The 16,188-nt window shown below is 40.4% G+C and overlaps 1 protein-coding gene across 1 annotated transcript in view; it reads right to left on the bottom strand.

The window, feature by feature from the left end:
* PIP4P2 (phosphatidylinositol-4,5-bisphosphate 4-phosphatase 2) overlaps nt 1–16,188 on the bottom strand; it is a 64,225-nt gene that overhangs the window by 14,038 nt on the left and 33,999 nt on the right. The window contains exon 5 of the mRNA XM_065399753.1: nt 7,886–7,938. Within this exon, the coding sequence (XP_065255825.1) occupies nt 7,886–7,938 (53 nt within the window). The remainder of the gene's footprint in view (nt 1–7,885; nt 7,939–16,188) is intronic.

The following is a 16,188-nucleotide window of genomic DNA, read 5'->3' as shown; positions in this document are numbered from 1 at the left end:
AGTCGAGATTTCACAGATGCTATGGCTAAGGGGAAACAAAAAGTCTCTTCACCTTAATCACCCCAGAAACATCTAAGAGTTCTCTGTGATGCAACTGATCAGACTTCAGTTAAGCCTTCCACCACTGTTGCTGGACATTGTGTACCATGGTGACTTCTGAGGATGGTGGAGGAGGGAGCAATATTTCAGATGTTGTTTCGGTTGTAAAACAAACACACACACACACACACACACTTATAAATTTGTACTAGACCACTAAGAAGATATCCCAGTGATTGTGAAGCAATATCCCCAAAACATTCTGGTATTTTATTGGGTCTCTCAGTCTCTCAGCACAGAATTCCAGATCCCAACACTCCAGCCCAGATCTACTACCCTCACAGGAGCAAGGAAAGGCCCTGATTTCAGTGAGGAGATGATCTGTGACAACAGGTTATTTCTTAATATCCTATAGTTCCAGTCCCATCATGCAGGTCAAAAACATGAGTATGCCCACTGATAAGAACTGAGACAGAGACCATCTGGCACTTCCCACGGTCGTCATGCACTCCAAAAAGACCACTTGGACATGCTTTAGTACAAGGACCTCAGCACTATTCCATGATACGCAACACTGACCACACTAAACAGTTTGGTTTGGGTAAATCAGTGGAAAGCACACACACAATACACCTGCCAACCATTTTTGTGCCTGCACATTGTGGCACCTATCTCACAATTTCAGCTACGACTCCCTGAAAAAGATGCAGAGCATGGCAACTGGGGCATGATTGACAACATATACTCTATATTATAGGCATACAATGTATGTACAAAGATATATAATGGTGCTGTTGGGGTTTGGGAGAGAAAAAGACATGGCATCCTTTAAGGCAGCTAGCAGCCACGGGAGAGCCAAGAGGGAGCAATGCCTGTATTCTTCTGCCACATTCCAACTTGGTTCCACATAAGTCTTACTACTCTGCACACTGAAGCTGAACTAAAAGTTAATGTTGGGAGATAAAAGTTCACCAGGTAGATATCCAATAGAGTATCTTTGTCAATACTGAAAGCTATAAATAGGAACATCCGGTAAGAAAAATAGGGGCACACTTTTTAATTCCTTCAAAAGACAGTGAATACAGAAAGCAATTTGGAGGGCCAGAGAGGGAGAACTGTAAATATTTTATTAAAATATATGGACTGTCCCTCCTAACTAGGGATGATTTGCATATATGATAGCACTCTCAATTAAGCACCTCCTAAACCTGGTAGTGCTTCCCGCTAAAGGAACAAGAGTAAAACTTTAGAACTGATTTTCTGATATTTCAAGTGGCTCAAGACTGAAGCTGAAAAATGAGGCTTCCTTTGGATATTGCTATACCTACATAAATTCCCAAAGAAAAGCTAAACAGTTAATAGACTGTCACAGGACAAACCAGCAACTTCCCGGCTGAAGTTAATTAAAACTCCAGCAAAGCCTCACATGCTTAGCATGTGACTAGAATTCTTTAAACAGTCTTTTTGGGAAGCTTTCAAATGGATTGGTTTAAGCTGCTTTACTGCACTTGTATTTATCTACAAGGAATTTTGGAAATTCCTGAGTACAAAAAAAAGCTTCCTCAAGTTAATACACTGCCTTGTGATACAAGCAATTTTAACCTTATCTCAAGGTGCCAGGGGCTGAAGTTACACATTTGACCACTAGCAAGCCATCTGTTAATGCTTCTTTCACAGTCCACAGAACTGCTCTTGACACATTAGCTGTTCTTGAAAGAATGTTTAATCTGGAAGCCTCACCTAAAGAATTTTTGAAAAAATGAAATTGTGCTAAAAACAAAAGTAAAGGCAAGGTTAACACTATACCTCAAGGAAAAATCTAGAGAGAGTTGGTTTGGTTGTTTAAAAAAAAAAAAAAAAAAAGACGGCCTACGGTCAAAAAGAAAATCTGTGGGACAGCAGGAAATTGAAGTTGGGTCTCTCAGGTCTCAGGTTAGTACCTTAAATGCTAGACGAGTGGTCACCAACTGGTCGATCGCGATTGACTGCTCGATCCTAGAGACTCTCCCAGTCAATTGCGATCTCTGGTGGTGTAGAGGGGCTGCTGCTAAGGCTCCCAGCCTGCCCCTTCCCCACGTCACTCCCAAAAGCAGCCAGCGCGGCACCATGGGCGGGGGGGACAGGGGTCTCGGCGCTCTGCTCCTGCCTGCAAGCACTGCCCCCGCATCTCCCATTGGCTGGGAACGGGGAACTGTGGCCAATGGGAGCTGCAGGGGCGATGCCAGAGGCGTGTTGGCCCCTTCCGGGAGTGGCATGGGGTTGCGGCAGGCAGCCTGCCTTAGCCTCGCTGCACCGCCAACCGGGAGATGCCCAAGGTAAGTGCCGCACGGCAGGAGGCCATACCACAACCCCCAACCTTGAGCCCCCTCCCAGAACCAGCACCCCAAACTCCCTCCTGCACTCCAACCCCCTGCCCCAGCCCTGATCCACCCTCCCAGAGCCAGAACCCCGTACCCGCTCCTGCGCCCCAACACTCTGCCCCAGCCCGGAGCCTCCTCCTGCACCCAAACTCCCTCCCAGAGCTTGCACCCCTAACCCCTTCCTGTACCCCAACCCCCTGCCCCAGGCTCAGCTTGGAGCCCCCTCCCACACTGCGAACCCCTCAGACCCAGCCCAGAGCCCGCACCCCCATCCCAAACCCCAACCCCCTGCCTGGTTAAAGTGAGTGAGGGTTGGGGAGAGTGAGCAGGGCGGGGCAGATCCTGGGTTGCCCTTAATAATTCAAAAAGTGATCATGGGCATAAAAAGGTTGGCGATCCCTGTGCTAGATCATGCTTTTTCTGAGTGTGAAAGTAGTAATAATATGCAGGTTTCTTCCAGATGAAAGACACTTCTGCACTTTATTTAAAACAAACAAAACAAAACCCCCTATATAAATGTGAAAAACCAGACAATGGAATGTTAAGCTTACAAGATCAAGTACTCAAGAGTCAGGAAACCCCTAAAAAGAGTTAAACTTTTTCTTGCATTAGCTTGACTGCATTGTGGATCCTATATATTTCAAGATTCACCTAATTATAGGTAGTCATTAATGGGTAAGTTATTGTTAACAAAGTGGCAGGAATAGAAGATACTACATACTCATATGTATAATACATACTCACATTCTACATTCACACTGTGGCAGAAATCCTCACTTTTAACGTTTCCTGACTTCAATGTTTGATTTTGCAAACTTAACACTGAAACAACCCTAGGTCTTCTGTCTTTACTTTCCATAGCTGGGTTTTTTTGTTTTTTTTCTCCCTACCCAATAAAATAAGAAGCAGGGAGAAGAGATAATGCTATAAGTACCTTATGCAACATTTTAGGGGAGAAAATACAGAACATCTTTTTACCCAACTGAAACTGAAGGGTAACCAACATTCTCATTTTTAGAGTAGAATTTGAGGCTTACAGAAGTTAAGTGACTCGTCAAAGGTCACACCCAAATCTATACCAGCAATGGGAATAAAAATAAAGGTTATTTTGACTCCCAGTATACGGCCCTAGCCACTCAGTTACAATACCTCAATAAATGGAAGAATTTTTTTCCTACAGATCTTACACTTTTTAAAAAGCATTAAATATAGAAAAATTATATGAAAATACTGTCATATCCCAAATTACAGAACCATGTGAACAGTAGCAACTTCATAACACTATTTGAAAAGTTATTTAAAAATGCTGACTTTGTCCCTCATATTTTAGGCTCTATTTGCACTTAAGCACAACAATTTTGGAAGAAATCAGTTCCATCACAGTTGTTCCAGAACCAGTTACAACACAGTTCCATACTGTTGTTTTCCTATAAATAACCAACCTTATATCCAAAAGTTATCTAGAAGAGAAGATGGAAATATCAGGGACGTGTTAAGAATGAATCCAGACCATCTGCCATGGGAGGCATGCCATTGGGTGGCTGGAGAACATGCAAAAGAAGGGATGATTGAGAGATTCCCTCCATTGAATATTATTTAGAGAGGGTAACAAATTTATTAGGGCATAAGCTTTCGTGGGCTACAACCCACTTCTTCGGAAGTGGGTTGTAGCCCACGAAAGCTTATGCTCTAATAAATTTGTTAGTCTCTAAGGTGCCACAAGTACTCCTGTTATTTTTGCGGATACAGACTAACACGGCTGCTACTCTGAAACCTGTCATTTAGAGAGGGAAAACTTATGGGATTTAACAAAAGAGGTCATGCAAAGAGCAGCCCAGGATAGGCAGAGATGGTGGAGTCTTGTTCGTGTTCTGATGTCAAATGGTGCAGGAAGGTTTGAGATTCAGTATAGACAAAACCTTAGCTATGGTTCCATTTTTAATCTGTTCGTCACCTTCAGAACAGCAGGAGTGTCAAAACTATCTTTCCTATTTTTGCTGGAGTGCTCTATAGAGGTCCAGAAGAAGCAAATTCTCCATCCTTAAGTGAAGGGGCAAGAGTGTTGAGTATTTTATCGAAGACTTATTCTTCAGGAGTATGACAAACGGGTTTTAAGAGGAGCGAAAACCCACCACAAAAGAATTTTAAGTAATCTGAATAAAAAGCCTTCTCCCCTCTAATCATGTTTCTTCCTTGGTAACTGTGAACTCATAATCCTATCATTTCTCAAGTTATCCAGAGAGTTTTCCAGGAAGAAGAGGGTAGACAAGTACTGAATTTATAATGTAAAAAACAAGGAGAGGAAACTTAATTTCCTCACAAACATTTCTTCCCCAGAGTGGAGCTAAAAACAAAACAAAAAACAACTTTCAGACCTTTTTAAAAATACACTACGTAGAAACAAAAAGAAAAAGGCAAAACCCATTTACACCTCTTTGCAAGGTCACTTTCAAGGTCCCATTTACACTACAAAACAGTATTGTATCTGGGTCCCCTTGCACGGCTGTATTTGAAGTTCTGATGGAACCATAGTTTGTGAGCTACTGCCTATATTAGCCAGAGCGAGTATACTTACCAAAGTAGTTTAAATGGAAATGAACCATTTTGTTCTCTGTATTTATATTTTATATTGTAAATGGTTTCTGTCACTTTACAAGGAATCATCTTGCAGGCACTCATTGTCATATGAAGTGAAATCTCACCCTCCCCCCTTCCACCAAAACTGACGGTTAAACTTGTGACATCAGAGGAAAAAAGCAAGGAACGTTTACAGTTATGGGCCAAAAACACCATGTTTTCCCAATATCCAGATATAAAAAGCCAGTACCATCTGTGTTCTGAAGACGCTGGGTATGAATCCAATTTAACTGCTTGTTTTGCTTCTTTCGATATATCAAACCTAACTTTATTTTAGTTCTGTTATTACATGCACGCTCTTAAAAAATGTAATCAAAAGTGTTTACATTCTATGAGGCACAATTTATGTATTAGAAATCATTTTTCTGGGCGCCAACCTGGTCTCCACTGGTGTATGAAAGTCATTTGTACAGTGCATAAAAGAAACACATTCAAATGGAAGTTTGTGACTGTTAATTTCACCATCCTTTCTGTGTTTGCCACTGGAAGTTATGTTGTAAACCTAAGTCAGATTTTCATATTTGCTAAAGTGCTCAAGTGACTCAGTCAGTCAGTCTCAGTTACAAAATAAGTCAGGCAGTTAGGAGCCTTAGTCACTTAAATTATACCCTAAAATCCCTGCTTTAGGAACTGATCTGTTCTTGTCAGAACTACAAACCCCCTCCTCCCTTTCCCCCCCCAACCCTCCCCCCCCTTCAAGTGCATGAAAAGGTCCACCAACCAAACAATACAAAGCTACAGCTATGAAGTTTAAGATTGCGTCCCCTCAAGTCCCAAGGCTAAGGGCTTGCACTTGATGCAAAGTTATGCCACAATACTCCATGCCCTCAAACACTTCTCTGTTATCCGTCAAGATAGTTGCAGCTTGCACATTAAAACAGTTTCAGTAAAGGTCCAGGTTTATTATTTATACTGCACCATAAGTGTGCTTGTCCCTTTAAGAACAAATCAAATAAGAGGTCCGTGCTCCAAAGAGATTATACAACATAACCTAGCAAAAAGACAACAACAAAGAAGTGGGGAGAGAGGATGAGGATTATAGCAATAACATCAGGTGGTATACTTGTTACCATCATGCTGGTTCATTTTAAAAAGAAATATTTGATTCCACTGTGCTTTGGGATAGTATCAGGAGAGAGATGACTTGGAGATCAGCCATAAAATGCTATATGTCAGTTTTAAAATATAACTGCTAACCACGATTAATATACTACTCAGTTCAGGAGAGAAAGTCTGTGTGTAGTTACTGCCAATACACTAGAGCAGGGATAGCAAATGGAGGACAATTAACGCAGACTCCAGGGTTCACTGGCCTAGACCAGGGGTTCTCAAACTTCATTGCGCTATGATCCCCTTCTGACAACAAAAATTACTACCTGACCCCAGGAGGGGGGGGTTGAAGCCTGAGCCCACCTGAGCCCCACTGTCCTGGGTAGGGGGGTCAAAGACGAATCCTAAGCCCCACAGCCCCAGGTGGGGAGTGGGGGTCAAAGCCAAAGCTCAAGGGCTTCAGCCCCAGGCAGGGGACCTGTAACCCTGAGCCACTCCACCCAGGGCTGAAGTCCTCATGCTTCAGCCCCGGGCGGTGGGGCTTGGGCCCCAGCAAATCTAACGCCAGCCTTGGCAACCCCCTCAAAATAGGACCGCGACCCACTTTGGGGTCCCAACCCACAGTTTAAGAACTATTAGCCTAGACAAATGGGAAAATGCCTGCCACCCATGCAGTCATTCACATGTACTGAGCCCAAGATTTCCAGAAGTGTGCCCCCAAAGTGCTGGCTGTGTCAAAATGACTCCAGTGCAGGGTGCCAAGCACTTTTAAAAACCAGGCCACTTGTATAGGTACCTAAATGTTAAAGTCTTGGCCTAAACTGTCCACTAGGCATCTGCCTGTTCTTTCATATAATATATCCCCAATGCTGGTGGTATTTCCCCTGCTCAGTGAAACATATACTACTCCCATTACTGGAAGGAATATAAATATTACAAGGGAAGACAGGATCCTCTGAATAACATTAGCATGGGAAATAAGTCAGCTAAATTAATATTTTCACCTCTAATTTCATGCCCTTTATTTGCAATCATCTCGCTTCAAACATACATTCTGGGCAACATTGGGAGCCATCATTTTTAGTGCCATTTGAAGATAATTACTACCATGCCCAATCAATTGTTGCAAAAGTTAAACTTACTTTCTAAATATATATTTTAAATATGTGGTTTGCTTCCTTAACTTTCCTTCTTAAAGTTTAGTCTTAATGTAACTTCTCACTCCTTACCAAATAGTAGACAAGTTAGAAATTATTCCATAAATATTAAATGTTAAGTATCTTATTGCAATAGCTTGCTTAACATGAATTAAGCTTTGCATTTGGGAACAGAGAAAAAACAAAATACTTTCCAAAATAATAAATATTTTTCCTTTCTTCTCCTATTACTTTCAAGCTGAAGGCAAGGTGGGTTGTACGTTTATGCAACATCCCGATTAACTGCATGAAATGGTAAGCTTCAAAGACATTAAATAAAAATGTAAGCTGCTGTTAGTTGTAGTAATCCATCTCTTTCTATTGTTAGCCATCTATTTCTTCCTCAGAGAGACAATGGCAATCAAATTAAAGCAGTTACTAATCTAACCTGCATATGTTAAACCGTTACTAACTTGTAGGGAATAAGGAGGGGAGGGTTCACTGGCACATTATTATGCTCTTTAGTCTCGGTATTCTCAGGTATAGAAAACAAAATATCTGCATGTCAGCCTGTTCTCTAGCAATAATATTTGACATAAGTTTACTACTTTAAATTTGTTTCTAATGTCTCTCCAACAAACTTAGCATTTTTAGGAAACTTACATTTTTTTGCAGTGTGGGCATTTTGCCAAAGTGTTAAACCTCAGTTCCATCCACTGTAAAAGAGAAAGAAAAAAAAAGTTGAAAAAACCCTCTAGCCTGAGAAAATGTTTATTTTACTTCATGTTAAATGTCACTGGGGATCACTGCAAAAACATTTTGCTTCTCATGCTTTAATCTAACTTGTTTCTTGTTTTATTCCATACATGGGATGCCCTTTTGCCAGCAACAATGTTGCACTCCTTGGATTGGGATTTCCATGTTAAATAATTTCCCATGACTTGCCTAACTGTTATGAGCTTGTTTGACGTAGCAAGGGTTCCATTGACAACAGCAGCGAATGTAATGTAGTATAATTAATCAGGCCATTTCTCCCAATTCTAAGACTATGAGCACCCTCTGAACCAGAACAAGTGTATTTTCTTTGGAACATCCCTCTGTTCAAAATATTATTCATCTAGGTTCTAATGAAGCTTCCCCCCCCCCCCATTTTTATCTTTTAATCTCTTTTCTTGATAATCAGCTTTAATATTTTTTGCGTGCAGTGATTCATTAAAGGGAAAGAAACAGAACTGATTCATTTTGAGGAGAAAGGCAACGTGTAGTGCATTTTCTAATAGAGACAATTTAAAAAAAAATCAGTTTTATTTTACCAAGAGAAACACAACACAATGGGAGCAGAACAACATTTGCCAACTATTTCCCAACATGTCTAGCAATTTGTCTACTCTGCCCCCTTGACCCTGAGAACTCAGGCAACTGTCATGCTACAAATTCCCAGCAAGTCTATAGCATAGCTTGTGAAGATTATGGCCTTGATGCTTATCTCCATGTAAAATCAGGAGCAACTCTACTGAAGTGAGTGGTAGTATATTGGTGCAAACCTGCTATAAAAAAGATCTAACCAAGGTCCTATAATTGTACTGCATGTAAATGCAAGCTACATCACAACAGCATTTAAATGCGTGAAGAATGCTTTCACATATATTTAGAAGGTCTAATGTGGAAAAGGCCTAAATAGATTCCTGGTAATCTCACTCAGATGGATTTCTGTTAATAAGCTATGTGAGACCACTAGCACACACATCAATCATTGAAACAACGGAAGTAAGAGGACTTGGAGTTCCAGTTTCTCAAGCAAGAAGTGTTCTTGCTTTGTCACTGGTTGTATTTTAAAATCCCTCTGGGGAAATAGGTGAGATTGGTCATCAGAGTTACAATTTTCTAAGGTAACCTGGGATCAGAGAGAATTCTGATAAAAATAATTGCGCCTTGGTGACAATGCAGTTAAGACTATGAAAGTTTCTCCACGGATGTTTTTGTTGCAAGGACACTAGCTTCATTTTATATCTTCAGCATGAATTTAAGATGTTTTTATCCTATCTATCTATAATCGATATGCTGCTGACACATCCCACTTTTGTTTTCATTCAGTCTTTATGTTTTGATTGGTACCATTAGCAGGATTTGCTAATTTCTTTTTTCTTCGATACACCTCTGAAATGCTTCATTAGCCATGGGAAAAGTAAAGAGTGAAGCTTGTGTGTAAGCCAGACTCCTACATCTTTTCACAAACATGCCTTGGCGCTAAACTTGAATAATAGCTTTCTCCTTCCACTGAGAGCATCAACTGGAGTGTTTTATTGGTTATTTTGACTGAAATAAATGTTGCCAATGTGACATCCAATACCAATACTTTACAGTAGTTTTATGCACAGAGTTCATTTATGAGAAGAAAATCAAAACAAAGTCTTACATTTCAGGGAAACGTGCATTCATTCACTAAACTATTCTAAACATAGAGGGACCAATTCTCACTTATACCAAGACCCCTTTACCCCACTCTGGCAAAGTAATTTCCACACACCTCACGGCTTCTTTATGCTGTCAGAATAATGTGAATGGGCTTCACTGTACGTGGGAATCAGACCCACAGCACTAGTAGTATGGCATACATTTCTGTCACTGGGGATTTGACTCCATATTTAACTCCTAACTCACATACTACTCCACCAATTGACCCTTTAAGTTTGTTTTGTTCTGAAGGGTTCATTTATAACATTATTTAAAGCTTTCACACTCAGCCAGTAAGTTTTAGAAAAGTTCTATCACCATTTGCCCCCCTCCAGGATCCAAGTGGAAACTGAGAATATATAAATCCCTCATATATCTACACCTTTCATCTACAGATCTTGATGCATTTTAGAAACATTAATTATGTCTCAACACTTCTGTGATGTGGGTGAATCTAGGTGCTCAGATACTACATTGCTGGGGGCCATAGAAGTTTAGATGGATGAACTAAAGCACAGGCTTTGTCTTCACTACCCGCCGATCCGGCGGGTAGCAATCGGTTTTTCGGGGATCGACTTACCGCGTCTAGTGAAGCCGCGGTAAAATCGATCCCTGATCGCTCTGCCGTCGACTCCGGAAATCCACCTCGGCAAGAGGCGGCAGCGGAGTCGGCGGCAGCGGTCGACTTTCCCGCGTCCTCACCGCCAGGTAAGCCGACCTAAAATACGCAACTTCAGCTACGGTATTCACGTAGCTGAAGTTGCGTATCTTAGGTCGGACCCCCGCTGCAGTGTAGACCTAGCCACAGACAAGCGAAGTGACTTTCAGAACTATCAGTGCTGGAGTTGGGAATAGAACTCAAGAGACCCAACTCCCATATTCCTGCTTAAAATTGCTATATGGAACTCCCAGATACTGGAACCAAATCTCTACTCCATTATTCCAGTTTTACCTCTTTAATTCCACTGACTTCAATGGTGTTATAATGGGATAAAACTGGTGTAAAGTATTGGAGAATCAGAATCATTAACTCCATTTGCAAAGTTAGGTGTATTTCATTACATGAAGAACATTAATGAATAATCTTATAACTAAATATTGCCTAGAAAGCATATAAATATGCCCATTCATTAAGAGATTATAGCTACTAAACATGAGTATATTAAAACCTTTTAAAGGACAAAAAGATTAATTTAATCTACTCCATTTTAAACAGGGGAAAAACAAATAATTTTACTACAGTTTAACTGCACACAAATTCATGAGATTTTAACTATATGCCTTTTCCCCCAGTCACGGAAGTGCTTAGAATAATTTGTTAAGAACCAAGAATACATGTGGCACTATACAAGACAAAAAGGAGGATGTATTAATGAACTTACTAAGGGTCTGATCCTGAACACTTTTATACAAGTGAGTGGCTCCATCAAGCTCAATGGAACCACTCACGTGTTTAACTGTTTGCTCTATCAGATCCTAAAAGACACAATGTAGAAAACAGAAAACACTGGAAAGCAATGGACAGAGGAATGATTACAGTTACAATATATTTATTCTTGGAGTGGTATTATCTCAGACTTACACACAGATAAGAGAATACTGGCAAACCCGATAAGAAGCTCTGTAGAACACCTTAACTCAGCAGCTTTGTAATATATGTGGTGTCAATTATTTTAATTTTACAGAATATAGCTGTCTAGGGTGGTCCTGATTAACTTGCTCCTTGGACTGTCAGAAGTTGACAGTGGCAAGGAAGGAGAAACAGAATTAACCTAACATCATTCAACCGCAGTCCTTACGACAGATCAAGTAATAGTACAGAGAGACCATTGATGGAATTCCATCAAGTAGTCCTCAACAGGATCTGGCAGTGGGGTAGAAATTAGGAAAAGAATGGGGCTGGGGTGAAGAGATTCTCAGGGTTCCTACAGGGGTGCAGAGGACTCAAGGCAGGGGGAAGGATACAGCAGACCTGGTCATCAACTTGGATAAAACACTTGATGCCCCATCTGAATCTTTATCCGTGGGGGGGGGGGGGGGGAGAGTGGGGAAGGGGTTAAAACAAACACCTGCACTTTTAATTTATTCAAATACTTCCCTCCCCATCCCGTTTCCTTCTGAGACCAGAAACACAAGTGCCAAATATGACACAGGAAAGGCTGTTCTTGGGAGTTTTTCCAGCTAGAATCCAAAGTGGAAATGCAGATAGTCTCATAAGGTTTCTAGCTTAATTTTACAGACTGGAAGGTCTGAGTCTTGCCACCTTTAGGGCACAATGTGAAACTTGTCCATTCACAGAAGACTTTCTTCAAGAATGACAACTATGAATGGCCAGCACAATCTTCTTCTGGAAACACACAAATGAGAACAACCCCACTTAGAAAGTGGTGAAATTAATGAAGGAATGTAACGTATGGTTCTTTTGCATGAAATAATGTTTTTCTTGACTTCATATATATTGCCTATAAGCTACAGTGATGGTGTAAAAATGGTGACGAGATTGGCTTTGTGTTAAATTGCTAAAAAAAGTTCTTGATACTTAATTTTTCATTCTCTTCCCCACATTATCTTTTTCATCTTGCATTTAGCCACTTAAGTGTCACAGAGCCACCCACCAGTAAATTGGGTTACAGTTTTACAACAGATTAAAAACAAAACCTCAGTATCCTAAGCATATGATGAGAACAACAAAGACCCACCCATCTCACAGTTCAGCTACTCCATTTCGGTTAGAAATAAGAGAAGAAGATAACACCCATTTCTGAATCTCAGTTGAGACTGTGGGAAGTGGAAAACTGCAAAAAAAATCATAGTGATGTTTTCCAGTCAACGGTGCTCAGAAAACGACATCACCTACTGCAAATCTGAGCTTCTCATGAACTATTATGCATTTTTTGTTTTTAAACTTGTGAGGCAATCTTGTAAACAGTATATTGGGTACCAGGAAGGGCAAATCACTGAACTGCCCCACCTACCTCAACTCCACTCCACCCGCCCTGCAAAAAAAGTGTTTGCAGTACATTTAAAATGGAAATCAAACATGAAACAGTCATCCTGACACGAGACAGATTCAGACTGCAAAAATCAGATCGTCTTAGCAGCCAACGAATGGAGGTATGAGAGTGCAGGGAGGCTGTTTTAAAGTAAATTCTAAAGTTAGTGTGTAGTGGTTATCTTAACAGGTAATTAAGCCTACTGTTTTAAAACAAAGATATTAATTTAAATTACAGACTCTACCTTAAAACAACACTGAAATGGTGTTTGTTTCAAGATTCTACTAAAACCTGTTTTCTCAGCCATAATTTGCCTCATGAGATTTGGTCTCCTGCTGGGAAATACCATTTGTCTCATTAAAATAGAAGCTTTTGCTGAGACAATAGCCCCATTCACTGAATGGATGTACTGAAATACTGATGGGAATGTCAAAGAACTCTTATGAAAATATATTTCAATTACAGATATTGTATTTTAAGAAAAACTTCAATGAGGAAATTAGTACAGGGGCATAGTCAACATGAAAACCACATCTGCCTAGAAAACATTTTACCTAGTGTAAAGTAACACCTAAGATAACTACAATTGAAAGAAGAAAAAGATATTTCAAGCATGTGACTTTAAGCATTTGATAAACTTTATGGAGAATCAATTTCCCTCTTTCTGAAAGAACCCTCATAAGCATCCCTATGGAAAAGAAAATCCTTTCACATGCTTTAAATACTATGTCCTGGTTTTCTTTAATTTTATTTATTTATTTAAGCCTAATCTCTCAAAAACTCTTGTTTTTAAATTTGTCAGTTTCAAGAATATCAAGTTGACAGTTTCTCTTAACTTTACAGAACAAGCTCTGGGTCATATTTTAACCTGCTGTAAATACTGTACATACCTATGGATCAATAAACACTGCTACATTAAAAAAGTCATAGACTTTAAGGTCAGAAGGGACCAATATGATCGTCTAGTCTGACCTCCTGCACAACGCAGGCCACAGAATCTCACCCACCCACTCCCGCAACAAACCCCTGACCTATGTCTGAGCCATTGACGTCTTCAAATCATGGTTTAAAGACTTCAAGATGCATAGAATCCTCCAGCAAGTGACCCATGCCCCACACTGCAGAGGAAGGCGAAAAAACCCCAGGGCCTCTGCCAATCTGCCCTAGAGGAAAATTCCTTCCTGACCCCAAATATGGCGATCAGCTAAACCCTGAGCATGTGGGCAAGACTCACCAGCCAGACACCCAGGAAAGAATTCTCTTTAATAACTCAGATCCCACCCCATCTAACATCCCATCACAGGCCATTGAGCATATTTACCGCTAATAGTCAAAGATCAATTAATTGCCAAAATTAAGCTATCCCAACTTACCATCCCCTCCATAAACTTATCAAGCTTAGTCTTGAAGCCAGATATGTCTTTTGCCCCCACTGCTCTCCTTGGAAGGCTGTTCCAGAACTTCACTCCTCTGATGGTAAGAAACCTTCGTCTAATTTCAAGTCTAAACTTCCTGATGGCCAGTTTATATCCATTTGTTCTTGTGTCCACATTGGTACTGAGCTTAAATAATTCCTCTTCCTCCCTCTTATTTATCCCTCTGATATATTTATAGAGAGCAATCATATCTCCCCTCAGCCTTCTTTTGGTTAGGCTAAACAAGTCAAGCTCTTTGAGTCTCCTTTCATAAGACAGGTTTTCCATTCCTTGGATCATCCTAGTAGCCCTTCTCTGTACCTGTTCCAGTTTGAATTCATCCTTCTTAAACATGGGAGACCAGAACTGCACACAGTATTCCAGATGCGGTCTCAACAGTGCCTTGTATAATGGTACTAACACCTCCTTATCTCTACTGGAAATACCTCGCCTAATGCATCCCAAGACCACATTAGCTTTTTTAATGGCCATATCACATTGGCGGCTCATAGTCATCCTGTGATCAACCAATACTCCGAGGTCCTTCTCCTCCTCTGTTACTTCTAACTGATGAGTCCCCAGCTTATAACAAAAATACTTGTTATTAATCCCTAAATGCATGACCTTACACTTTTCACTATTAAATTTCATCCTATTACTACTACTCCAGTTTACAAGGTCATCCAGATCTTCCTGTATGATATCCTGGTCCTTCTCTGTATTGGCAATACCTCCCAGCTTTGTGTCATCCACAAACTTTATTAGCACACTCCCACTTTTTGTGCCAAGGTCAGTAATAAAAAGATTAAATAAGATTGGTCCCAAAACCGATCCCTGAGGAACTCCACAAGTAACCTCCCTCCAGCCTGACAGTTCACCTTTCAGTATGACCTGTTGTAGTCTCCCCTTTAACCAGTTCCTTATCCACCTTTCAATTTTCATATAGATCACCATCTTTTCTAATTTAACTAATAATTCCCCATGTGGAACTGTATCAACTGCCTTACTGAAATCGAGGTAAATTAGATCCACTGCGTTTCCTTTATCTAAAAAAATCTGTTACCTTCTCAAAGAAGGAGATCAGGTTGGTTTGGCACGATCTATCTTTTGTAAAACCATGTTGTATTTTGTCCAAATTACCATTGACCTTAATGTCCTTAACTACTTTCTCCTTCAAAAATGTTTCCAAGACCTTGCATACTACAGATGTCAAACTGACATGCCTGTAGTTACCAGGATCACTTTTCTTTCCCTTTCTTAAAAATAAGAACTATGTTAGCAATTCTCCAGTCATACAGTACAACCCCTGAGTTTACAGATTCATTAAAAATTCTTCCTAATGGGCTTGCAATTTCATGTGCCAGATACTTTAATATTCTTGGATGAAGATTATCTGGGCCCCCCGATGTAGTCCCATTAAGATGTTCGAGTTTGACTTCTACCTCGGATGTGGTAATATCTACCTCCATATCCTCATTCCCATTTGTCATCCTGCCATTATTCCTAAGCTCCTCATTAAAGACTGAGGCAAAGTATTTGTTTAGATATTGGGCCATGCCTAGATTATCCTTAACCTCCACTCTATCCTCAGTGTTTAGCAGTCCCACTTCTTCCTTTGTTCTCTTCTTATTTATATGGCTATAGAACCTTTTACTATTGGTTTTAATTCCCTTTGCAAGGTTCAACTCTACATGGCTTTTGGCCTTTCTCATTTTATCCCTACATGTTCTGACCTCAATAAGGTAGCTTTCCTTGCTGATCCCTCCCATCTTCCACTCCTTGTAGGCTTTCTGCTTTTTCTTCATCACCTCTTTGAGATGCTTGCTCATCCAGCTTGGTCTACAACTCCTGCCTATGAATTTTTTCCCCTTTCTTGGGACGCAGGCTTCTGGTAGTTTGTGCAACTTTGACTTGAAGTAATTCCAGGCCTCCTCCGCCTTTAGATGCACAAGTTCTTCGGTCCAATCCACTTCCCTAACTAATTTCCTTAATTTTTTTATGTTAACCCTTTTGAAATCAAAAACCCTAGTCAGTTTTGTTTGTTTGTTTGTTTATCCTTCCATTTAGTTTGAACTGAATTAGCTCATGATTGCTCGAACCAAGG

Source organism: Emys orbicularis, chromosome 2, assembly GCF_028017835.1.
Source record: "Emys orbicularis isolate rEmyOrb1 chromosome 2, rEmyOrb1.hap1, whole genome shotgun sequence".
Taxonomy (NCBI): Eukaryota; Metazoa; Chordata; order Testudines; family Emydidae; genus Emys; species Emys orbicularis.
The sequence above is the reverse complement of the archived record's forward strand: the minus strand, read 5'-3'. Positions and strand labels throughout refer to the sequence as shown.